The sequence below is a fragment of the Phalangium opilio genome, unplaced genomic scaffold (genome assembly GCF_054372755.1).
Source record: "Phalangium opilio isolate 3A_F unplaced genomic scaffold, DU_Popi_V2 ptg000011l_1, whole genome shotgun sequence".
NCBI lineage: Eukaryota > Metazoa > Arthropoda > Arachnida > Opiliones > Phalangiidae > Phalangium > Phalangium opilio.
This window is the reverse complement of record NW_028324147.1, coordinates 6,525,176-6,551,154: the sequence shown is the minus strand read 5'-3', so window position 1 is coordinate 6,551,154 and position 25,979 is coordinate 6,525,176. Positions and strand designations below refer to the sequence as shown.

The 25,979-nt window shown below is 38.2% G+C and overlaps 5 protein-coding genes across 7 annotated transcripts; 2 read left to right on the top strand and 3 right to left on the bottom strand.

Moving 5' to 3' along the window:
* Positions 1-2: 2 nt before the first annotated feature.
* Chpf (Chondroitin polymerizing factor) lies at positions 3-4,037 on the bottom strand. Its single transcript, XM_089859521.1, has 2 exons — positions 1,301-4,037; positions 3-1,172 (listed from the first exon to the last, which is right to left on the bottom strand). Exons 1-2 carry the CDS (start codon positions 3,575-3,577, stop codon positions 900-902), a joined length of 2,550 nt encoding a protein of 849 aa, XP_089715647.1. The 5' UTR covers positions 3,578-4,037; the 3' UTR covers positions 3-899.
* A 453-nt stretch (positions 4,038-4,490) lies between these two features.
* LOC149710116 (uncharacterized) lies at positions 4,491-17,506 on the bottom strand. Of its 2 annotated transcripts, none has more exons than XM_089859508.1 (17): positions 17,100-17,506; positions 16,265-16,711; positions 14,516-14,594; positions 14,087-14,444; positions 13,873-14,025; positions 13,628-13,796; positions 12,719-12,931; positions 12,468-12,649; positions 10,136-10,316; positions 9,087-9,329; positions 8,579-8,725; positions 6,732-7,379; positions 6,571-6,645; positions 6,387-6,491; positions 5,676-5,841; positions 4,720-4,883; positions 4,491-4,637 (listed from the first exon to the last, which is right to left on the bottom strand). In XM_089859508.1, exons 1-17 carry the CDS (start codon positions 17,301-17,303, stop codon positions 4,587-4,589), a joined length of 3,585 nt encoding a protein of 1,194 aa, XP_089715634.1. In that variant the 5' UTR covers positions 17,304-17,506; the 3' UTR covers positions 4,491-4,586. The 2 variants fall into 2 exon arrangements, with proteins under 2 accessions (XP_089715634.1, XP_089715639.1); XM_089859513.1 differs by having other exon boundaries at positions 4,720-4,874; positions 17,100-17,496.
* On the top strand, positions 7,262-21,054 carry LOC149710114 (3-oxoacyl-[acyl-carrier-protein] synthase, mitochondrial). 2 transcript variants are annotated; one of them, XM_089859570.1, is made up of 2 exons: positions 7,262-7,388; positions 19,678-21,054. In XM_089859570.1, exon 2 carries the CDS (start codon positions 19,712-19,714, stop codon positions 20,984-20,986), a length of 1,275 nt encoding a protein of 424 aa, XP_089715696.1. In that variant the 5' UTR covers positions 7,262-7,388; positions 19,678-19,711; the 3' UTR covers positions 20,987-21,054. The 2 variants fall into 2 exon arrangements, with proteins under 2 accessions (XP_089715696.1, XP_089715692.1); XM_089859566.1 differs by lacking the exon at positions 7,262-7,388 and adding an exon at positions 18,247-18,379.
* bonsai (28S ribosomal protein S15, mitochondrial) lies at positions 18,252-19,567 on the top strand. Its single transcript, XM_089859635.1, has 2 exons — positions 18,252-18,379; positions 18,579-19,567. Exon 2 carries the CDS (start codon positions 18,618-18,620, stop codon positions 19,503-19,505), a length of 888 nt encoding a protein of 295 aa, XP_089715761.1. The 5' UTR covers positions 18,252-18,379; positions 18,579-18,617; the 3' UTR covers positions 19,506-19,567.
* Positions 21,055-21,080: 26 nt separating the features above from the next.
* Positions 21,081-24,717, bottom strand: LOC149710113 (uncharacterized). Its single transcript, XM_089859714.1, has 2 exons — positions 21,657-24,717; positions 21,081-21,394 (listed from the first exon to the last, which is right to left on the bottom strand). Exons 1-2 carry the CDS (start codon positions 22,003-22,005, stop codon positions 21,081-21,083), a joined length of 663 nt encoding a protein of 220 aa, XP_089715840.1. The 5' UTR covers positions 22,006-24,717.
* Between the last annotated feature and the right edge of the window lie 1,262 nt (positions 24,718-25,979).

Genomic DNA, 25,979 nt, shown 5'->3' with positions numbered 1-25,979 from the left:
AATTTTTTGGAATAACGGTTTTTATTCTGTTCAAAATAAAAATGAAAGATAAAAAAAAGTTGATGGGCTTGGAGTAAAAAACAAGCGTGCATATATTTTATTTTTTTAAACTGTTCTTAAAAAGTTCATTTTAAATATAATATTTATTTATAAAAAGGAAATTATTATTTTATAATAGTTTTTGGGTATATTTAGTTAATAAGGCACTAAAAGTTTTGGTAGAAAGCTCGTAATTTTAGGATTAGTCTCGTCATCAAGAAGTGATATCTAGTTTGTTAGGGAGAAGGTGTAAATTCGGCTCCACATTTATAAACTAGCTTTATCTCCAGTCCAAACGTATAGTAGGTCCGGAGTTAATCCCCGCCTCTAAATTACAACCAGCGTATATCTCATTGGTTCTTGAAAATTCACGTCAGCGCGACGCGAATGACCCCAGAAAATTACAGTCATATTTTCCGACTGAGGAGAGTGTAGCGAAATAGCCCGCGGCCTCCTTTTACGCCCCCCCCCCTTGTATTTTGGAAGGGGGACTGGGAGTATGGCGCGCGAATACTTAGGCGTCTTACTACTCCCTAATAAGCTAGATATCACTTCTTGGTCTCATCATAAATTTATAAGATATGTTCCATATGTATGACACTTTCGATACGCGTTATGTTAGAGACTTACAGCTCGAGTTAGTTCGAGAACGACGCGAGAATTGACTACACGAACACGCGGTTTTGCAGTCCATCTTTCTATTTAGTCTGCATTACTAAGCCTTTGACAGCGCCTCACAAGTTCTCAGTAACCAGTGACAAACTTATGGAAAATATCTTATGAACTTATCGATCGTCTCGTTAAATGCAGTTTTTGATATGTATCAGAACGTACAACAATGAGAAATCCTGATTTTTATATTATTCAGTATCTGAATAATCTTCTTTGGCGCTAGAATTTTGGTTATTCTGATAACCGAGCAGAATACTTGCTATGGCTGATTTAGTTCCTGTATTTCTCCAATTTCGTCGCGTGCATTTCTCAATTTGCTCCTGTTTCAGCCTTAAACCTTCTTCGTCCGTTTCCAAAATGGAATCAATTTCGCTATGACAATCCACGTTTTCGTGATACAGGCGAAGATCAGGTTCGGTAGCTCTCATGACATGAACTAAACGAGCTTTCAGGAACATTTCCTGTAGATTAAATAAGAGTTTCAACTAAAACTCTCTTTTTCAAATGGAAAAAAGCAACAAAATATTCAAATCTCCCAAGTTACGGGTGAAATGAATAAATTATTTAAAGTTAACGTTGCTGAACGTACTTTTAATCCGGGCAAGGATTCCTTATAATAGAGACTCTTTTGAAGGTCTTTCATAGTTTTAGCCACTGGTATTTCTTTTTCCAGTGCTTTCCGCGAAGTTAAATAATCAAATACATAGAATGAAGAATGGTCAAAGTTTTCTTGGTCAAACCTTCCTTGACCACTCCTAATCTCGATAAAAGGTATAATGTTCTTATCAAACGGTTCTTTGGTCTTTACATTTCGATATCCACCGATTAAACTGGGAAGATATTGAACAAAAGGCACCGGGAAAAAAACCTGAGTTCCGTGTATCGTGTTCATTCTGACTCTGTTCAAGTACTCTAAACGCAACTCCATATTCGTTTTGCACAACAAAACTAAGGAATCGGGGGTCAGTTTCCGTATTAACAAATCGAAAATTGGTAAATCAGAGACGTAGTTGAAATTCTTCCTCAAATAAACACTCATCCAAGCTATTCTTCCGTTACTCGAATGAAATCTTTCGGTATAATTATTCGCCAGAGCTTTCAGATTGTAAAACGGATCATTATCTTTTTCACTATCGTTATCTTTCATCGTTGAATCTTGATTATGCAGCAATAATAAAACTAGTACCGAATTATCCTTTTTCTTCAAGCAAACATTGACGTATTCTTCCAAAAATTGCATAGCTTTATCAATATTATCTATCCAAACGGGAAGAGCCAAGACGATTCTAGTATGTTCGGTAACGTAAGGCACTGTTAACATTTCGGTTTTGCTTAAAGGCCTCAAAATTTGGTATCGTGTTGAAACTAAATCGCCTTTTTCGAGGAATATAAAATCCAAGAGATATTCCATTCCTCTAGTCGGATCGAATCTTTTATATCCACCAACGTATTCGATAAGTTCCGAATTTGGACTCCTTTTTCGAGCAATTTTTTGACAGGATTCTAAAACATCTTCAATATCGATTCTATTAACTCCTTCTAGTTTATTTGCAACTCCAAAATCGTCTTCGAGGATGATATGAGTACGATTGAAATAAATCCATTGATTGACGTCGAATCGATTTTGAGGAACAAAATTTTTCTGAACACCGACTGGCCATAAACTATACATTTTTTCTAATTTATTCTCTTCGTACGTTTTGCGTAATTTCAATTCGAGGTTGGATATTTTCTCATAGACGTTTTTGAGCTCTCTTTGAGCTAGGTATTTGGTCAGCCTAGTATGTTCTTTATAATTTCTCACTGGGAAAGCTGAAACGGCTCCGTATTCCCAAAATCTCATAGCAGTCATACGTGGTATAATCTCAGAAATGTTTAGTGATAAATAATGTTTGTTTTTGGCTTGGGATGAGCAAGGTATATTTGTATTTTTGAGTATACATTTTCCAAAAGCTTCCGAATCTCCGTAATTATATTTTAAATCAGTTATGTCTAAACCTAAATCGAGATTTAGTTGAGAAAGGCATAAATCTAACGTTTCGGGATTTGCTAATTTGGTTAAAACACTGTGGCTAATAATAATTCCAGATTCAAGGTGGCAATGCAAATCTTCTTCGTTTGAATTAATCGAATGTCCAACATAAATATTATCAGAAAAGCTAAACCCGTCTATAAATTCTTTTAATTTTGATCCTGACACGTAAGTGGAGTCTTTTACAAAATAGAAATATTGATACGTTTTTAAATGATGATCTAAAACGTATTTTAAAGCTAATAAAGTTACTTTGGCTTGATTTAAGACACTAGATAATTTAAAATTTTTAATCAAATGATTATTATCCAAATTTTCAGAGGGTTTTAAAAAAACTAAACTCTCAATTTTTTCATTTTTAATCCTATCAACATCGTCCGAAGCAAAATAAATGATTTTATCAACGTAATTTCCTAAAGTTTCATTTAGTGCTTTTCCGTATAATTTAAAGGAACTATAGTTAGTGGACAAAACAATAACTAATATCTTTTCTTTGATATTAAGCTCGGTGGAATAATACCTAGGTCTTATAACATTGGTATTTCTAAATTTATGCGAATTTGAAGGGTTTAATTTGGGTTTGCTTTGAAGATTTATAATGGGTTCATAATCGTCGGAGTTTCTTGAAGCGTCTTTAAACTCAGACCGAGAGTTTGACTTAACATTACCATTACCGCAACTAGACTCTTCGGAGAAAAACGGGACATCAAAAAGAGTAACGGCTAAAATTCCCAAAAGGAGACCGAGAAACAACGATGTAAGGTGTTGTTGTTGGGCGAAACCCATCACTACTAAACACCGTCGAATTTTATTTCTTCTAACCGCGAAAACCATAACACTAGTGTCAACACCCCCGCGTTTCGAGGGGTCATAGAAAAATCACAGAGTACACTTTTCACCGTGTGTTGCAGCATGCCAATCAAATATTAGCTTTTTCCCATATTCCATCGCAAAATTCCACCAATATTTTAAATTTTCATCCACGAAAATGTCTAAGTAACTTACTAAAGCTGCGTCTCCTATAGTCCGAGCTCCGAGCCTCCGAGTACTCTCCGACCCAAGGCTTAACACAAAATGTGCAGCAATTCCGACAATAAAACAGGCACAGCCGGTTTCCAAATTAACTTTGACATATTAATTCCGTACATATTGATAGTTAGAATTGTCGATAAAAAGTTGATTTACAAAAATACACAGCTTGTAAAGTTTGCATAAAAAAATGGAACTATTTCACCATGAAAACGCCGTAAAATTAACTGGCTCATCCTCCATATTGGAATTTTTTGGAAAATGTAAATTATCAGACGACACACTTCAGGAGACGTGTCACATGTCTCGTTGGATGCGCACATAACTGCGCAGTTACGTTGGGTATCGTAGTGCTGCCGATTTCCAAGCTATTGCGGCGGGTTTTTAAAAAGTTGTTTCATCACGTGGAACTTAAAACTGATAATATTTTAATAATTCAATGCACACATTTTAAATGAAACTTTAATTTCTTTATTATTTAATGTACAAAGTAAAACTAACTGGCTCGTCCTCCATATTGGAAAATGTAAATTATCAGACGACACACTTCAGCCAGGACGTGTCACATGTCTCGTTGCATGCGCACATGACTGCGCAGTTACGTTCGGTATCGTAATGCAGCCGATTTCCAAGCTATTGCGGCGGGTTTTTAAAAAGTTATTTCATCACGTGGAACTTTAATTAAAACTGATAATATTTTAATAATTCAATGCACACATTTTAAATGAAACTTTAATTTATTTATTATTTAATGTTGAAAATAAAAATTAAATGTACAATAGTAAAAAAATGAACATTTGACAGAGCAGACTGACTACTTTTTAGCAGATTTCGTCCTCAAGCTTCGGGTACTTTTCCTCGCAACCTAACGAAATATATAAAACGTCCCACATAATTTAAACCACGAAAAGATTTAATTAATACTATTTAAAATCAAATTAATCTACCTTAGGAGGTGAAACTTCATCATTATTTGGAGAAGTACTTAACATTTCTTGATTAGCCTTATACAATTTCCTTCTTGGTCGACTAATAGCAAGTTTTTCCGTTGATACTGGAACTTGGTCCGAACTTGAGTTACCAAATTTATTGGCTACCCTTTCTGAAACGACTAATATTAGATTAGAATGGAGCCTCGGGTTTAAGGACAAAACATTTAAAGGGAGGGTGAAGTAGAAAATCAAGTGATTTTTTTATCGATTCTTCTACTAATTATAAGACCAGCCTGCATAGTGAAACATTCAGGAAATATCTCCGAATGATTTTAAAATTCAAATTAGGTTCAGATTTTAAGGATAATTTTAAATAAGCCCCTCCGACCAATCGCATAACGCCTTGCCTTTTTGTTAACAGAATTCTCGTGGCACGTTCCACGTCTCGCGCCACGATTGTCACGTAGCGCGCGAATTTTATCAAATCTCGTGATAAATTTCTTTAGGCATGGCGTGTGCCACGAGAATTTTGTTAACAAAAAGGCAGGGCGTTACGCGATTGGTCGGAGGTCCTTATTTATTATCCTTATAATCTGAACCTAATTTGAATTTTAAAATCATTCGGAGCTGGTATTTCCTGAATGTTTCTCTATGCAGACTGGTCTTATAATTAGTAGAAGAATCGATAAAAAATCACTTGATTTTCTACTTCACCCTCCCTTTAAGCGATGTGCGAGCTTGAACTTTCAAATTCAACAACCAAGGGTTATAATTTAAATTAGGCTAAATTAAAATATTGCCCACTATTTACTTTATTTGACATTTCTGTTAAAAGTTAAAACTAGTAAATTAAATATAAACTATATGGAAAAATTAATGACGTAGCATTTAATTTAAACAAGCTATTTATACTACGATGTCTGAAACAAAAAGTTGGTACTCGCAGTATCGCACACTCCTAATTAATTTACCAAATCCTTTCTTGACTACATTATAAACGGGTCCAATTGTTGGAGATTGTTGCATCATTGTATCCAAAACGGCTAAGGGTGATCTCGAAGCCTGAAGGGCAAGGGATGGCTCCGACTCGACTTCAGTGAGGTTTTCCTTTGATGAGGATGGCGCATCTTTAGTGCTCTGATAGGAATAAAGAGCGTAAATGAAGAACCTAATGATTGGGACAGTGGTGTGCGAGTCCCGTTTTTTCGGTTTCGAGCCGAGTCCGAGTATCGAAACTAATTTCTTATCGAGTATCGAGCCGAGTCTCAAAAATACTTTCGAGTATCGAGTATTTAGATAGGTCAAATTTTGTTTGTTCTTTCGAGTAATTATCGAGTCTCAAATATTGACTTGTGGAGTAGCAATTTTGTAAATTTCTTGATAATAACGAAGATTTTCAATTATCTAGGCCTAATATCTAACTAGTTCAAAAAGATTGTTAGTGATCAATTAAACATTGAACAATTGATTTTCAAAATAAATGATCATGAACTCATCGTCTGCTATAGTTGTAAGCCTCGAAATCGAGTATTTAAGATGTTAAAAAGCTACTCGAATCTGTCTCGAGTATCTCAATGTGTTGTTATCGAGTATCGAGTCGAGTACTCGGCTCGATACTCGAACTTAACGAGTACTCGCACACCCCTGGATTGGGAACACTGAACAATTAAAATCAATCGTACCTCATCAGATGAGGTCGATTCTTCCCTTCGTTTAGCAGCCGCTTTGCGTCGAGACTTTGTTTTTGTTCTAACTGGCGCTTTAGATTTTGGTTTCTGAAAATTCTCCTAAATAAACAAACAAACATAAACGCAACGCATTTACCTTTGATTAATTAAATCATAATTAAAAGCTTAATTATAGTACCATTTCGGCTAGGGACGCCTCGAGTTTCTGAACCTTATCTTCCGATACTTTTAATTGCTGTTTATGGATAATCTCCTAAATGAAATTAATTAATAAATTATCATAAATGCGTTTAACTTTAATGAAAATCATAATAAAAACTTAATAATTAATTACAGTACCATTTCAGCTTGGGAAGCCTCGAGTTTCTGAACCTTATCTTCCGATATCTTTAAATTCTTTTTCAAATCGGCCATCTCTTTCCTCAATTCTTGGCAGATTTTGGACTTATCTCCGAGTTTTAGCTCAAGATCATTCATTTTCTCCGTTAGCTCCACGTTCGCGCTTTCTTTGTCGAAGATAATAGCGCCCATTTTATCGAAGTCGACGAAGTACGCCGCTTCTTTCTCCTTAAGCTGTTTGGTTGAGTCCGAGAGTTTGGTTTCGAGACGAGCCACGTTTTTCTTCAACTCCTCGATTTCAGATGTGGAGGCAGATTGAATTTTCGCGGCCATTTTATCTAAATCAACCAAGTGAGCCGCTTCTTTTTCCTTCAGCGTTTTGGTTGATTTCGAGAGTTCCATTTCGAGTCGGGAAACTGTTTTCTTCAACTCCTCGATTTCGGATGTCGAGTCACATTGAATCTTCGTGGCTATTTTATCTAAATCAACCAAGTAAGCCGCTTCTCTTTCCTCCAGCTTTTTGGAGGATTCCGAGAGTTCCATTTCAAGCCGGGAAACGGTTTTCTTGAACTCTTCGATTACGGATGGAGAGGCAGATTGAATTATTGTCGCTTTCAGATCTTCAAGTTGGACTTCAAGAGCACGGAGCTGAAAAAGGTAATATATCCGATTAGTACATTTATTAATTAGCGGTGCGCGAGTCCAAGTGTGAGTAGTGCAGGGTTCATACAACTTTTGGAATACAAATTTCCCTGAGATTTCCAGGTTTTCCCCCACATACTTCCCTGAATTTTCCAGAGTTACGAGCCTCCAAAGTTTAGTGTAACGCTATTTCTATGGAGGGGGTTGTTTGTTTACTTTTTGCTTAATTACTCGGCCCCTGTTTGTCGTAGCCCTAAGTTTAAAGTATGGTTGGATGGGGGACAAATTGGACTATAACATACCCCCGTATATCTAGTAGAACCAGAGTTACGAGCCTCCAAAGTTTAGTGTAACGCTATCCCCATGGAGGGGGTTGTTTGTTTAAGTTTTGCTTAATATCTCGGCCCCTGTTTGTCGTAGCCCCAAGTTTTCAGTATGGTTGGATGGGGGATAAATTGGACTATAACATACTCAAAGGACATCCCCGTATCTCTAATATAACCAGAGTTACGAGCCTCCAAAGTATAGTGTAATGTTAATCCTATGTAGGGAATGTTCACGAACATTTTGCTTAATTACTCGGTCCCTGTTTGACGCAAATTTCCCTGAATTTTACTAAAAATTCGAAATTTCCCTGAGGTTTTTGTCAACTATTTATTTCCCTGATTTTTCCAGGTTTGTATGAACCCTGTAGTGAAACGCTGGACTCGGCGCGGAGTCATACGAGTCCTAAATTTTTTACCGGTTCTAAACATGAAATTGAAATAGTCTCTTAATTACAAAAAATTATAAACTAATTAAGAATAATTTATGATAAATTGTATTTAAATTATTAATCACGTTCGAAAAGGCGGCAGTATATTTACAACTATCATAAGCCAGTGTGTAGAAGCCCACAATTCTAGTTAAAGAACTAATGTGGAATAGAAACAGAAATAGAGAACGCGTATCGCGCATGTCAACTTGCTTGCATTGTGTAAGACAAGTGACAACACAGCCACGGACTCCGGAATATAACGCGCGATCGGTAGGTTATTGCGCATGTCAACTAAAGCTATATTAGTCTTTACCAGCGTTAAGGACTCGCAGAGTACTGTTACTAGCCTTGCGAGTACGCGCAAATTTGTAGGAAAATAAGAAGTCGTGAGAGCAAGTACTCTCACAAACCTATTCTATTGCATACGGCTTTCAGTTAATTAGCATACCTGATCAGATTTTTCCTTTAATTGCGTTTCGAGTAGCTCCCTATTTTCAGCCTCGGTTGAATTTACCTTCTGAAGCTGCTCGTACTTCTCAATTAGACGCGAATTGTCCAATTTTAGTTGCTCGCTTGCAACTTGTAGATTTTGCAGCTATACACACAAGATACAATTAACATAATTTTTTTTTTTTGATATTCACAGTAATTTCATAGAGTAATTTAGGCTTAAAGGGAGGGTGAAGTAGAAAATCAAGTGATTTTTTTATCGATTCTTCCACTAATTATAAGACCAGTCTGCACAGTGAAACATTCAGGAAATACAGATTCCGAATGATTTTAAAATTCAAATTAGGTTCAGATTTGAAGGATAATTTTTAATCGCGTAACGCCCTGCCTTTTTGTTAACAAAATTCTCGTGGCACGCTCCATGTCTCGCGCCACGATTATCACGTCGCGCGCGAATTTTATCAAATCTCGTGATAAATTTCATTCAACATTGAATTATCACATACCTGATCAGTCAATTCCTTGATACTTATTTCATTCTCGGATTTGACAAATGCAAGCTCTGACTGGAAGTTTTCATTTTGAGATTTGGTCCGATCCAAATCCGTTTGGAGCTGCTGACATTTTTCCACGAGTTCATTGTTTTCGGCCATTTTTGAACTGTACTCTTTTTCTAGTAAATCATATTTTTCGGAAAGTTTCAAATCCTCTGATTTCAGCTTTTCGAGCTCCGCTTCCAAGTTTTTCAACTGACAAAATAATAAAAATATAAAATATAAACCAAATGATTGTAGTCTAGGTAGGGAACCCATTAAATTTAAAAATCCCCCTAAAATATGCAGAAAATGGGGAAGGCAAGTTGAAAAATATAGGATTTTATAGGACTGTTGTGCTCGAGGGGGCCGTCATTAATCATGAGAGCGTACGAGATTTGAAATCTTTCTCGATTTTGATGATTTCAAAGATTTAAGAATGATTTGACTGATTTGCTGATTTGGAGCCGATTTGAATGATTTGGGAGTGATTTTCACGATTTTACGATGATTTCGATTCGATTTATGTGATTTGAAGGATTTGGAAATGATTTGAACGATTTGAATGACTGGTGACTTAACGAGGATTTGAATGATTTGTCAAGGATTTGAATGATTTGGTGCGATTTGCATGATTTAGTAGTGATTTGAATGATTTGGTGCGATTTGCATGATTTCTCGAGGATTTCAATGATTTGATGCGATTTGAATGATTTGCTAGTGATTTGGTGTTGATTTCATAGTGATTCTAATAATTTGATGATTTCTTGATTTGACTGCTTTGTATAGTGATTTGACTGATTTACGATTGATTTCACTGATTTGAATGATTTTCTAGCGATTTCACTGATTTGTGCAGCGATTTGGAGGATTTGATTGATTTCATAGCGATTTTAGTGATTTTCTAGATTTGGGAAGTGATTTATGTGATTTAAAAAAACCAGGTGTACGAGATTTGAAGGAGCGACGGCCCCCCTCGGTTGTGCTCCCTGTTTTAGACATCCTAAACCAATTGAATTAACCTTTTCTTTGAGGTCATTTTTTTCTTCATCCTCCTGCTCATCTTCTTCCTCCTCATCATCATCATCATCGTCATCAGAAGTTGTATTTTTCCTGGTTATTTTCTCGATGTATTTTTCCAAAAGCTCCGTTCTTTTATTTAGTCGTTCATCGGCAATTGCCCTTTCTTTTTCGATCAGGTACCTTTAAGTTTAAATTAAATAATTCAAAGATTAATCAACGCAGGGAGCCCACTCTGAAATTTAAATTCCTTATAGGAAAAATAGGAATTTTTTCCCGGAATTATAGGATTTTATAGGAGAAAAAAATGTGTTACTGTTTTTATAGGAAAATATAGGACTAAAAATGCTCATATTTAATACAATTTTGTGGCTTAAACTATGAAGAAAATCTCAAAAAATAAAAAATAAATTGGATTTTACTTTGAAAATTCAGAAGACCTTAATTATAATATAATACATAAAAAATTCTAAGCGAGTTCCGCAATTTTAGTGTCTATTCAAATGTCATATCGATAAAAACAGCTAAATTTTGATAAATTTGACGCTAAACTATACGAAAACTTGGACTATGTCAAAAATATAGGATATTATAAGACCTTTCGTGAAATTACAGGATATTATAAGACCTTTCGTGAAATTACAGGATATTATAAGACCGTTCGTGAAATTACAGGATATTATAAGACCGTTCGTGAAATTACAGGATATTATAAGACCGTTCGTGAAATTACAGGATATTATAAGACCGTTCGTGAAATTACAGGATATTATAAGACCGTTCGTGAAATTACAGGATATTATAAGACCGTTCGTGAAATTACAGGATATTATAAGACCGTTCGTGAAATTACAGGATATTATAAGACCGTTCGTGAAATTACAGGATATTATAAGACCGTTCGTGAAATTACAGGATATTATAAGACCGTTCGTGAAATTACAAGACCGTTCGTGAAATTATAGGACCGTTCGTGAAATTACAGGACCGTTCGTGAAATTACAGGACCGTTCGTGAAATTATAGGACCGTTCGTGAAATTATAGGACCGTTCGTGAAATTATAGGACCGTTCGTGAAATTATAGGACCGTTCGTGAAATTATAGGACCGTTCGTGAAATTATAGGACCGTTCGTGAAATTATAGGACCGTTCGTGAAATTATAGGACCGTTCGTGAAATTATAGGACCGTTCGTGAAATTATAGGACCGTTCGTGAAATTATAGGACCGTTCGTGAAATTATAGGACCGTTCGTGAAATTATAGGACCGTTCGTGAAATTATAGGACCGTTCGTGAAATTATAGGACCGTTCGTGAAATTATAGGACCGTTCGTGAAATTATAGGACCGTTCGTGAAATTATAGGACCGTTCGTGAAATTATAGGACCGTTCGTGAAATTATAGGACCGTTCGTGAAATTATAGGACCGTTCGTGAAATTATAGGACCGTTCGTGAAATTATAGGACCGTTCGTGAAATTATAGGACCGTTCGTGAAATTATAGGACCGTTCGTGAAATTATAGGACCGTTCGTGAAATTATAGGACCGTTCGTGAAATTATAGGACCGTTCGTGAAATTATAGGACCGTTCGTGAAATTATAGGACCGTTCGTGAAATTATAGGACCGTTCGTGAAATTATAGGACCGTTCGTGAAATTATAGGACCGTTCGTGAAATTATAGGACCGTTCGTGAAATTATAGGACCGTTCGTGAAATTATAGGACCGTTCGTGAAATTATAGGACCGTTCGTGAAATTATAGGACCGTTCGTGAAATTATAGGACCGTTCGTGAAATTATAGGACCGTTCGTGAAATTATAGGACCGTTCGTGAAATTATAGGACCGTTCGTGAAATTATAGGACCGTTCGTGAAATTATAGGACCGTTCGTGAAATTATAGGACCGTTCGTGAAATTATAGGACCGTTCGTGAAATTATAGGACCGTTCGTGAAATTATAGGACCGTTCGTGAAATTATAGGACCGTTCGTGAAATTATAGGATATTATAGGACCGTTCGTGAAATTATAGGATGTTATAGGACCGTTCGTGAAATTATAGGATATTATAGGGTCTTTCGTGAAATTATAGGATATTATAGGACCGTTCGTGAAATTATAGGACCGTTCGTGAAATTATAGGATATTATAGGTTCTTTCGTGAAATTATAGGACCTTTCACGAATATTATAGTACATTATAGGACCTTTCGTGAAATTATAGGATAATATAGGACAGGTTCAAAAATATAGGAATTATAGGACCGGTGGGCTCCCTGTAAACGTTACTTAATTACAAACTCGTAGAAATATGAAAAGAACTTAATTATACTTTTGGGTTTCTTCCATCTTTTGCATGTGTTCCCTGAAAACCGCGTAATCCTCATCTTTGGTTTTCTGTACGATGGTTTTCAATTGATTCTCCAAGTCCTTGTTTTTTCGTTTATATTCTTTGGCTTTTGTTTCGAGGGCCTCGGAATATGTCGTCCATGATTTAATATCCTCGAGGAGGTCCTTTAAAAGAAGATTAATTTAATTTAAAATTTAATTATTTACCTTATCGAACTTGTTAATATGTTTTACATTAATGTATTGTTCATTGTATTCATCATCTTCCTCCTCCTCCTCTTCAGTTTCATTGATACTCATTTCGGGAATGGTCATGATGGATTGTTTGGGATGGTGTTGCGCGATACTTGACCAACGTCTGTTACTTTTAACCCAAATGTTAGTTAATCTCTCGGAGATTGAAGAGATGTTAGATATTGAATGTTCTGTTCGATCTTTCGTAACCACCTAAAAGTATTCATTAAAAAACACCTTTACCGGAAGTCCAGCCACTAATTTAAATTCTTTATAGGAAAAGAATGTTTTTACAGGAAAATATGGAACTAAAAACGGTAAAGAATGGGTAGATTTTACTGAAGACTAATACTTTTGTAGCACCCTTAAAGCGAAGGCACTCGGCCTTGCCCGTCAGCCCGTCTGGGTGCATTTTTTATTACTTTTCACGCGAACATTATTCCATAAAGAAGGGTTTTTAAATTTCTGGCCGCCATTTTAAAAGATGGCAACAAATCGAACCCGAAAGACCATTCAGCCCGTCTATAGGTTAAAGGAAACCAGTGTACTAAATATTTGCGAAATCGGTTGAAACGCGCGGACTTTGTTGCAATGCATAGAGAAGATTTTTTACATTTCTGGTCGCCATTTATTAAGATGGCGGCGGACTGGAAAAATCTTTCTTAGTACGCGCTTACTACTTATGAGTAACGTTCCTGCAAATTTTCACTTCAGCCTTCTAGGGCGAGCGGTTTTGGGCTGGGAGTTGATTATCAGTCAGTCAGGACTTTGATTATAGGACATTTCACGAAATTTTAGGATAATATAGGATTTAATGGGAATTATAAGACCACAGGGCTCTCTGCTTTAAACATTATTAGTTCTACTGAAAAGTAACACACAAAAAACATTAAAAAACATCATATTCACTTGTTTGGCCAAAGCGGAGAACTTCATGACTTTAAGCGTATCATCGAACATGAAACAACTCGGGGCGACATTAACAATCATAGAAGCTTTTCCTTGTCCTGAGAAGAAAGCTTGAAACAGGCGTGTCAATTTACTGTCCCGGTATGGCACCACGATAGTCGATTTATCCCTGAGAAATAAATTATTTAATTGATCCTCTAATGTTATAATTATAATAAATAAATTTAATTAATTAATATAATTACTTCTGATTGCCAAGTTGAATACTTCTTAACGCGTCAATACAACGTCCCAACACCATCAAAGACGTATTTATGTTTCCAGCTTCCTTCAGACGATCCCCGGTGTTCTTTGTCTTGACAATCCTTTCCGAACCAGCAAGATCGCAAAAGGACAAGCTATAAAAATTTAATTAACAAATTAATTAATGGAAACCATTCCAATAAAATCGAGTATTACTTGTTAACGTAAGCAGTGACATTCTCAGATTCAACAACCCTAATGACGTAGATGGTGAAAATGCAATGACTTCTGCTCGATTGCTCATTCAATTTCGTGGCCGCCATGTGCAAATTGCGACGCCCGAGATGAAGGACTTTAAGGGCTTCCTCAACGGTCGAAACCCAGACTTTTTTAAGCCCATTAATGTACGGATTTCCTTTGGAATCATGGACTAAATTCAGCTTTTGACGTTTACTAGGGTTGTTGCATGGACTGAGCAAATCAAATAGCTGCTCGTTGTAAATTTCCGCGAACGAAACATAGATTAAAAAGGAGGAATTTTCAACCATGTCTTCGGTAATCTTAACACCAGACACTGCAAAACCATCAATTAATATTACTCTCAACTCTGAGAGTGAAGTTCATTGTTTGGGATTTAGAAATTACATTCTATAATCCTGGGTTCAAAGATATCCACGGAAATTTGAGATTCGGCAATGGTTTCCTGACTGCTATAATGAGCGGCCTGCATGAAAGAAAGAAGTGTAATTAAGTCAAATAAACTTAAATTTTAAAAAGGCGGAATTCATAAACGTCGGACGCGACGCAATACATAGGTTACAGGCTATGAGGATTGATACCATTTTAATTTACACCAGGAGAAAGTACAGTACCAAGTAGCCTGGCCTCCTGGTGTAAATCTTACCAATCCTCCTAGTATGAAAAACTTTGTATTTAGTACAGGCGAAGGCGGGGGCAGCGTGCGCAAACGTCCCGCCTCTAGTGCAGGCGAAGGCGGGGGCAGCGTGCGCAAACGTCCCGCCTCTAGTGCAGGCGAAGGCGGGGGCAGCGTGCGCAAACGTCCCGCCTCTAGTGCAGGCGAAGGCGGGGGCAGCGTGCGCAAACGTCCCGCCTCTAGTGCAGGCGAAGGCGGGGGCAGCGTGCGCAAACGTCCCGCCTCTAGTGCAGGCGAAGGCGGGGGCAGCGTGCGCAAACGTCCCGCCTCTAGTGCAGGCGAAGGCGGGGGCAGCGTGCGCAAACGTCCCGCCTCTAGTGCAGGCGAAGGCGGGGGCAGCGTGCGCAAACGTCCCGCCTCTAGTGCAGGCGAAGGCGGGGGCAGCGTGCGCAAACGTCCCGCCTCTAGTGCAGGCGAAGGCGGGGGCAGCGTGCGCAAACGTCCCGCCTCTAGTGCAGGCGAAGGCGGGGGCAGCGTGCGCAAACGTCCCGCCTCTAGTGCAGGCGAAGGCGGGGGCAGCGTGCGCAAACGTCCCGCCTCTAGTGCAGGCGAAGGCGGGGGCAGCGTGCGCAAACGTCCCGCCTCTAGTGCAGGCGAAGGCGGGGGCAGCGTGCGCAAACGTCCCGCCTCTAGTGCAGGCGAAGGCGGGGGCAGCGTGCGCAAACGTCCCGCCTCTAGTGCAGGCGAAGGCGGGGGCAGCGTGCGCAAACGTCCCGCCTCTAGTGCAGGCGAAGGCGGGGGCAGCGTGCGCAAACGTCCCGCCTCTAGTGCAGGCGAAGGCGGGGGCAGCGTGCGCAAACGTCCCGCCTCTAGTGCAGGCGAAGGCGGGGGCAGCGTGCGCAAACGTCCCGCCTCTAGTGCAGGCGAAGGCGGGGCATCGTGCGCCAACGTCCCGCCTCTAGTGCAGGCGAAGGCGGGGCATCGTGCGCCAACGTCCCGCCTCTAGTGCAGGCGAAGGCGGGGCATCGTGCGCCAACGTCCCGCCTCTAGTGCAGGCGAAGGCGGGGCATCGTGCGCTAACGTCCCGCCTCTAGTGCAGGCGAAGGCGGGGCATCGTGCGCTAACGTCCCGCCTCTAGTGCAGGCGAAGGCGGGGCATCGTGCGCTAACGTCCCGCCTCTAGTGCAGGCGAAGGCGGGGCATCGTGCGCTAACGTCCCGCCTCTAGTGCAGGTGAAGGCGGGGCATCGTGCGCTAACGTCCCGCCTCTAGTGCAGGCGAAGGCGGGGCATCGTGCGCTAACGTCCCGCCTCTAGTGCAGGTGAAGGCGGGGCATCGTGCGCTAACGTCCCGCCTCTAGTGCAGGCGAAGGCGGGGCATCGTGCGCTAACGTCCCGCCTTTAGTATAGGCGAAGGCGGGGCATCGTGCGCTAACGTCCTGCCTTTGCCTTTACTAAAATGTATTGCGTCCTGCGTTTATGAATTCCTCCTTAAATCTAGTGCTTAGGAAATAGGTACTTACTCCTTCAGGAATTCCGGCAATAAGAGTCTCTTTGACAACTCTCTCGGCTCTTTGATCTTCGGGAGTCAGTTCTTCAATCATAACGGAAGAAATAGGTCGATACCTCGGAGATTTCATCTGGTGATCTTTCAGGACGTGGAAAACAACCTCCAAGGCATTAGGTATAACACCTGGATTTTGAGGCGAGCCTTGGACGGTGTGCGTTTTCCCGGAATTTGTAGCTCCATAAGCAAAAACCAGGCAGTTTTCGCCATTGACAAAGTCTTGAAGGGTGCGATCAACAACTTTCAAGAAAAATTCTTGCTGGCACGTATCGGGGCCAAAGATCTCTGTGAACGTAAATTTTGTGGTGTGCCGGTCAGAGTCCCGAGGATTGTTTTTGAACGTTGCTGAAGAGGCTGGAGCTTTAAGAATTACGTCTTTGTTTGACTTTACCTCCATGCATGTCTGGAATGAAAATAGAGGCTTGTATTAACACATTAAACAATAGGGAGCTAACAACTGGCTAGGGGGAAGAGATAGTCTGACGTCACGCATCCCCTCTCTGGTTGGCATTTTTGCGCGTAGAATACTGTTTCCAACCGTTAGGGGGGATGAAACTCCAGTAAGAGATAGAAGGGTGTGACGTTTCAGGGTCAGAACTGTTAGCTCCCTATAGGGACTTGGCAATTCGGGCTTAACTCCGCCCCCATCGCCATTATGGTATGTTTTTTCACAGAATGAAAGCTATATAAGCCCCTCCTCCTGGTATGTTTTTTAGCACTAGTGGAAGGTAGCGTGACGTAGTACTGCCATAAACGTAGCTTTTTTTTCGCTAACTTAAATCTTTACATACCTCATTATTGTCATCAGCTTTTTCACTGTCAGTTAGAGGTCGAATCCGTAAATAAGTGTCCATTTTGTTGTCTTGAAAACCGAACTCGGTGGTTAAATTTTTGCGAATGTTTATTATGTCCTGATCGCTAGTTGTAGCAGCTTTTGCCAAATCTTCTTCATATGGGGAAAAAATGCAAGCTGGTTGCTTCCCAGCACCCGCCATCGTAATTAAAAATAACTAAACTTTAAAATTTACGAGTTTGAATAATAATAATAACAATAAAAACTAAAATTCGTCGATAAGAATCCGAACCACACTGGAAACACTATGTCGCGATGACCAACCGTCCACAACGTCTTTTATAGTTCAAAATCTGGAGGCACGAGTATGTTAGCCAATGAGAATAGGGCATAGATAAAATTTACTCTAAGCGCTCTAAGGTACTGGAGTGGAACTCAGATGAAACGAGGGGATGTGGCTTTTTTTTTAATATAAATCAGGCTTTGTCAAGTTAGTAAGAATTTAAATCGAGAGGAAAATAGTTTTTATATTATAAAACTAAGTTCAAGTTGAATTTATCCATTATTTTGAAATTTCTTAACTTTAAAACTCACTTTCTTATTTACAGCTCTCATCCAGGGCCTAAAATCAGTGTGGGAAATCACTTATTTACAGCTCTCATCCAGGGCCTAAAATCAGTGTGGGAAATAGCACACTTCCTCTGGTCCAAAACCAGTTTATTAATTGCTGGGACTAGTTTTTTAATTCAAGAAGTGGGGGTTACTGGTCCTCAGGACCAGTTTATTAATTGCAAATCTATAGGAGAACAAAGGCTGGGACCAGTCCGGAGACCAGTTAATTTTTACGGGGACTAGGGGGTCACTGGTTCCAAGGACTAGTTTAAAAAATATCCTTATTTCCCAGACTGCCTAAAATAAGCACAGTCCAATAAAATTTTGAAATGTCCCAAAATGTTTTTAAAAACTTAGGGGGCTACTGGACAGTTTGACTTACAAATTTTCCGAAGTTTTGATAGCTTGACTATGAAGTTGCAACACTTTTTTTGCAAACTCCAGTGGACAATGTCCTATAAATTTTCCAGTCAAACAGGGGAGTCACTGGACACTTGTTCTATAAGATATTTTTCTTATTTCTGGCCCTGGCTCTCATCTTATACATTTCGTTTTCGTCTGCTCTCTGTTTGTCGTCTGATCTGTTGCAAGGTAAAACAGTGTCCCCCCCTCCCCAAATTGCATTTTTCCACGCGTTTTATGATCAAAAATTGGAAATAAATAAGGGTTCGTACATTTTTATATTGCCGAAATTAGAAATTCTAAGATTTTTAGGCTTACCATAGTGTTTCTAATTCTAAGTTCTTAGTCAACTCGCAGAGGCTAGGGACGGGTTAAACTGTTTCTATTTAGGACACTACGCCATTTACGCTAAGCCTTGATTTTTTTTTTTTTTTTTGAATGTTTTTAAATTTTGAACTTTTAGTTTCGGTTGCGTATTAAATACGTTAATAATTGAAATAAAATGCAACGTTACGCGGTGGGACTTATGAAAACTGTCAAACAATCGTTCCTGAGTAACACCTTAACTGGAATTGAGGCCAGACAACCCTATCATTACGTTAATGCCTCTAAATCCAATGAGAGTTTATTTTCAAACAAACTCGGAGTCGGCACTGCAAATTTTAAGAATCAAGTCCGATTTATTAAGAAAATCATCGTTAAGAGAATTTGGCCAACTCCAAAACTACCGTTCTCGTATGAATTTCCCGAGAAAGTAGTTCCAATGTTTGAATCCATGGATGCTGATCAAACCTTGGGAAAAATTGACCTTACTCAACCGAAACTCCTTTTTGAAATGTCCGATGAGTTGAAAGATGCCAACGAACACGTGAAACGCTTATTTTCCTTGGAAATGGCTCCTCGTAGGGAAATCGTAGAGCATAAGACGAGGGAATTAGTTAGACAAGTTCGTCAACATGAGATGGATAAATTTTCTGAGGAAGTTAAGATTGCTACATTAACGGTAAAGGTCCGTTCTCTGCAAGAACATTTGAGGCAGCATCCTTATGATAAACATCAAAAACGTGTAATCTTGGAAATTATTCAGAAAAGAAACTCGGGTTTACATAGATTACGCAAATTACATTTGGAGAAATTTCATTGGCTGATTAATAAGTTGGGAATTAACTATGTTCGACCACTGTTGGGTGTAGAGAAACGGAAACCAACGAGGAGGGGAGAGTTGAGACGAATGACCAAGGAATATTGCGAAAATATAAGAAGTACACGTTTGAATGCTTACCATGAGAAGTTGAAAGCCCAGCAAGCCAGTTTCTTAAAGGAAAAAGAAGAGTTAACCAAATTTATCGCTAATGAAGAGAAGGAACTGGGCTTAATTGAATCTAAATAGTTAAATGTTTGACATATTTAGTAGTTGGAGTGTGTTATTTAATAATAAATACTGAAAAATCATTATCATTATTTCATTTAATTTTTATATTCTAAAACTATTGATAAGTGCATATCTTTTACAAGTAACAAACTCCCTGTAATGATTTTAATATTCAATTACTTGGTTGCAGGTTATCTACAATCTTACTTTAAATTATTGAGACAATGTTACCTCGGGTTGTTGTTACCGGTTTGGGAATAGTTTGCCCATTGGGTGTTGGCGTTTCATCTGTCTGGAGCAAAATAATCACGTCTAGTTGCGGGATTACTAAATTAGTCAACAAAGAATATGATCAAATTCCTTGCAAAGTTGCTGGATGCCTTCCTGACGCGACAAAGCACTTAGAAACTCATTTCTCAAAGTCTGAAATGAAAAACATGTCGTTGGCGACCAGATACGCTTTATTAGCAGCGGATGAAGCCCTGAAAGACTCTAATTGGACGGTCGTCGGTGACCTGTCAAAAGAAGAGACCGGGGTAGCCGTTGGTGTTGGTATGATTGACCTTGAGGAGGTTGTATCAACTGGACACGCCTTGTATACGAAAGGATACTCGAGAGTTAGTCCATTCTTTGTGCCGAAAATCTTGTCTAACATGGCTGCTGGACATATCAGCATCAAATACCAATTTCAAGGGCCTAATCATTCAGTGTCGACAGCTTGTACCACCGGAGTTCATTCTATTGGTGACGCGTTTAACTTCATTCGTAAAGGTGACGCCCGCGTTATGGTTTGTGGTGGTTCCGAAGCCGCCGTTACTCCTCTCGGAATTGCAGCCTTCGCGCGAATGAGAGCCTTGAGTACCTCTTGGAATGACGAACCGTCCAAATCCTCTCGACCGTTTGACTCCAAAAGAGACGGTTTCGTCATGGGAGAAGGCTCTGGAATAATAGTTCTGGAGTCATTAGACCACGCTAAGTCTCGGGGCGCAAAAATTTACGCGGAAATTCTCGGGTACGGTTTGTCCAGCGACGGACACCATATTACGTCACCCAGTACCGAAGGTAAAGGGGCATATCGATGCATGAGTCACGCGTTAACCGAAGCTCGCGTCTTACCGGAAGACGTAGGTTATGTCAATGCTCACGCGACATCAACACCCATGGGTGACGAAATCGAAGTTAAAGCCATTAAGAAGCTATTTCCACGTCACGAAGACCATTTACTAGTTTCCTCGACAAAAGGCGCCACAGGTCACCTGTTAGGAGCTGCTGGCGCCGTCGAGGCCATATTTACCATCATGGCTTGCTATTCGGGCGACTTACCACCAAACTTGAACCTCGATGACGCTCTTGATGATGCCAAGGATGTAAATATCGTGACCAAGTCCAAAAACAATCAAAAATGGGTTAATTTTAAAGATAGACGAGTCGCTCTTACCAACTCATTTGGATTTGGGGGAACGAACGCGTCATTGGTCATAGCTAGTTATCCTGAATAAATTACAGTTTATTTACAATAATTTTTATGTACAATCATATTGGCAATTATATAAAGTTATCACAATTATTTTGGGAATTTCTTATTTTAATAAATTAACGAGTTTCCTGAGTTTTACTCGAATTTCTCAAATTTTGATGGGCTGCACCTACGTGTCTAGCTAGGGCATCCGACCGCGTATAACTGTGTCCGCAACCTTCTATCCGGCAAAGGTGAACCTTCTTTTCAGTCAGCTTTTGATGGGTCCGTCGGTGCTTGCTGAGATGGTCTTTACGACCGAACCTTTTGGGACATAGATCGCAGATGTGTGGTTTGTCTCCGGTATGGATTCTCAAATGTCTGGTAAGTTCTTCATTGCGAGCGAAACTACGTGGACATTTATCAAATGTGCAACGGAATGGACGTTCTCCTGTGAAGTTTCCAAGTTGGTATTTACTCGTGACACAAGGCAGTATTACTTTTATTGTTAGCTTTGACGTAGGGACACGTTGGTTTTTAAGAACAAAGTACTTCAACACAAATGGCGAGATTCAACTAAGTTGGTATTTACGCGGGACACAAGGCTTTATTACTTTTAGGGTTAGCTTGGACGTAGTGACACGTTGGTTTTTAAGAACAAAGTACTTTAACGCAAGAAACATGGTCAAACTTGAAAACTTCGTTAAACTTACTATTGTGTAAGGTCAAATGTCCGGATAACTGTCCATTATTGAAGAACTTCGATGGACAGTGAGGACAAGTAACTCGTTTCCTTTTAACCGGATGAAACGATGAACTTCCGGTTGCTATTAAATTAGCTTTCTTGCCCGATAAATCGATGGTGCATTTACTATGAACGTTAACGCAAACTTTACTGGGGTATAGAGGTTTAGGAATAGCTATCCCTATCGGACCCGAAGAACAATTGAATGATAACTGGGACCATTTTGCGACGGCAGGTTCAGGACATTTATTGTACGTGTCCTCTTCGAAAGGTCGCCAAAATTTGGGTTTCCCACTGATTGATTTTAAAGAGGACATACCAACGAGTAACGACGACTAAGGATCATTTAAATTTGATTAACCGCTTAATTGTCTCAGGAGGAAGAGCTACAGGACTCGTTTCGTGGGAAAATAATTTAGAAATAGGAGGCGTGAAAACTGATTCTTTTCGATAAGAAATGAAATCTAGTCTCGTGTGTATCATAGTGGAGGTATTCTTCCCGATAACCGGGGACTTTTTGCAGACAATAGAGGTGATGCTTCGATAATATTATTAAATATACTGATAAAGTACGAATTATTTCATTATGTTCCATTTCGTTTGTGATAAAACTGACAATAATCGAGTTAGTAAAACCTACTGAAAGTATAAGGTGGATTATAAGCGAGGGGCGTATCACTCCCATCGAAGATTTAATGAACAGTAACTCTTGAAAATTCATTAAGTCCAAGACAGGTGCAAAACATTATGGCCGAGTGGTTCTGAATTGTCTGCTATTTATTTAACGGTATTGTTCTTTAAGTAGGAGTGAATGGCACCTCGATTATATCGCGTGTAATGCTTTAATCGCATTATATCTTCTTCATTCTAAGAGCTATATACACTTTGGCAATAATAGGCAATCTGAAGTGGGCATTGTTTTTACTTATGTCATTTTGGAAGCTATAGCCATTGTGTAGGTGTTAAATCAAAAGTGCCCACTTCTAGAAGAATACGTATACTTGAATTTACCTGGAAAATTATCGCGTTACAGTATAGGACTAGATAATAGCGAGAACCCATATAAGACCTTAGAACGTTAGGTTTCCACGAGCTCTTATTTTTTCAGTTTATCGTTATAGGCTTCTCTAACCGCTACGCGTGAGGAGACCATTTCAATGTAACTAAGAGGGAAAGACACGGGGGTAAAACTCCGCTTTCCATCTCGCTTTTTGGCGCCTGCGCGTTAGTCTTTATGTTTTTTCTGGGAATGCGCAGAGATGGAAATGTATCAACCCCCCTTGTACGTCCCAATACTGGAAGTTGCCAAACCCCTTTTGTCATAAGTTTATAAGATATGTTCCATAAGTGTGTCACTCGTTAATGAGAGCTTGTCATGAAGTGACGTAGGTGAAACGTCATAGATTCTTGTAAAGCGACGCGTAGTGAGGCCTTGTCAAAGGCTTAGTACAGACTAAAGAGGAGGATGGACTGCAAAACCGAGTGTAGTCAATTCTCACGTCGTTCTTGAACTAGCTCTCATTAAGCCTCTAACATTACGAAGTATGGGTAGTGACATACTTATGGAACATACCTTATAAACTTATGCTTTTGTACATGGAAAAGATCTATTAAAAACCCGAGAACTTTCAAAGATAGAATTGGTCAAATCCCTACACAATTTCCGGTTCCCTCACTTCACCGCCAATTTGGCAAGGTCATGAAAGCCCCCTGCAAACAATATGAACTGATGGAAACCTAAGATTTCTGTTCGTACATTCTCATGTTCTCTGAGGGTTCTTTGTAATAGTAATTTTTAAACACGTCACATTTCTATTTTTCCACAATTTTAATTGGTTTCAATAATATCTGCATATTTTACATCAAATTTATATTCTTAAATACGAGAGTGTTAGTTCATTTTAATTATGGGGTACGTTTTGACCTTTAAAACGTGTCAGGGACATTATCTTAGCGCATCACTAAAATAATTGATAAGTTGTCCTACAAAAGTTCCATTAGCTTAGAAGTATTTCGACTAAATTAATTTTATTACTGTTAAATATTTTATTAATTAAGAATAGTACAAAAATTTAATGGTTTTAAATTAGGTGCTGCATAATGAATCACGCCCTAATTAAAATAGATAGGCTTAGTTAGTATTTTCAAATTGATTTTTGTTTTTGAGACGAGAGTGACAATTAGTGAAATTTTAAATTGATTTTTTATATTTAAATTTTAAAAATGGTGATCACAGATTTTCTTCGATTAACTGTTTGGGTGGTCACCGATAATATAAGTTCATAAGATATGTTACGTATTTTATAAACTTATGCCGATAACTCTACATTTTTCTTAGACAATCTCTAGGCCAAAGTATTTTTACATTTTAAAAATTTGTTTTTTCTCCTACTACGAGATTATCTCTTTAATTAGAAAATTAATAAATCACCATGGGTTTAATTAAATTGATATAAAATGTAGACAAAGCGCTATTTAAGGATGAAGTCAAATTATCATATAAATTTGTTTCCTTTTTAAATTTTATATCAGGCTATTTTTGACTCTATAATTCAATTATATGGATCTGATAATAAAAGGTTATGGGATATTTCCTTAACCCTTTTGTGGTTTAATTATGGTTCTTTTAATCAAGCACTCTAAAGAGAGAATGTCGAAATCCGGTGTGTAAGTCGAACAATACGCCTTTTTATTTCCTCATACTTTTAAACACTATATTGTTTTCACCTTTGGAAAAATGTAACTTACTTTTTTCTGACCAGCCTGTTCCACAATATACAGGGTGTTTCTGATAAATCTGACAGGGAGCGTTCTCTGTGTCAAACCATAAGTTTATAAGTGATATGTTCCATTAGTTTGACACCTCCTATACTTCGTAATGCTAGAGACTTACTGAGAGCTAGTTCGAGAACGACAACACTCGGTTAGATTGCAGTCCATCTTCCTATTCAGTCTGTACTCGCTCTAAATCTCGCGCCACGATTATCACATCGCAAACTACTTTTATAAAATCTCGCGCTAAATTTCATTCGGCATGGAGCGTGCCTCGAGAATTTTGCTAACAAGAAGGCAGGGCGTTATGCGATTGGTCGGAGGTCCTTATTTCAAATTATCCATAAAATCTGAACCTAATTCGAATTTTAAAATCATTCGGAGATATTTCCTGAATGTTTCACTATACAGAATGGTCTTATAATTAGTAGAAGAATCGATAAAAAAATCATTTGATTTTCCACTTCACCCTCCCTTTAAGAACAGACCGTTTAATTTATGGAAAACTTATCAGAAACACCCTGTATAATGGTCAAAAAATGCCAAAATTCCCGTTAACAAATTCACAATCGACTTTTACCTTTTTGATTTTTTTGGGTAAATTACCCGTATTACATAATGAATTTCGAGGGTATATTATTGAAAGATGGATGAAGCCATTCTAGTCTACGATATCGGACATTAAATGAAAGTTTCTCTTTCCTCCCCCCTTGTATTATAAAAGGTATAAGGTAATTAGATCCCAATCGACGTGAAAGAGATGTTAGAACAAAGGTAGTTTACTAACCAACGGTGGTTTCTTACCCCCGGGCGAAAAATTAGGGTGAGAATGCTTTTATGATCCGTAGAAATTCGTGCTCATGTTCCTTAGCAATCGGAAGAAACTGGTTTCCGTCTAGCTTCCTTTTACTTTTAATCTTAAGTCGTAAAATTCAAGAATTAATTACAATTTTTACAAGAATATTGAGCTCTTGGCTTTGACTGTCTTAACTTTTTTTTACAGTTGGTGCTTTAGTTGAAATTTAGTACATGCGAGCCATTTATTTATTATGATTTTATTTGTCAGAATAGAAAAATGAATTATGCCTAGTAATTTTCAGGAGAAAAACATTCCATAAACAATATCAATATTAATTAAAAAATGTTCATTAACTTAATTTGGACCATAAAAATAAATTTTCTTGTTCAAATATGATTTGATTATATACAAAATAACTTAATTGCGAACATTTGTATGTTATAAATGAAGTAAAATTATTTTCTGTTGAAATACTACAAATACAGTTAATATACTATCATAATTATTTAGTCAAAATCAAATAGAATTCTCATTATAAATGCGTATTTTTTATATATTAAGAATGTCAGTTTAAATAATTTTAACTTTTGAAAATTTATTCATTAAAATCTACCTTAATTATTAATATAAAACGCTCATTAAATATGTATATTTTGATAAATAAATATATAAGTTTTAAATAATAAAATATCAGTTTAATTTTAAAAGGTTTAACGAATT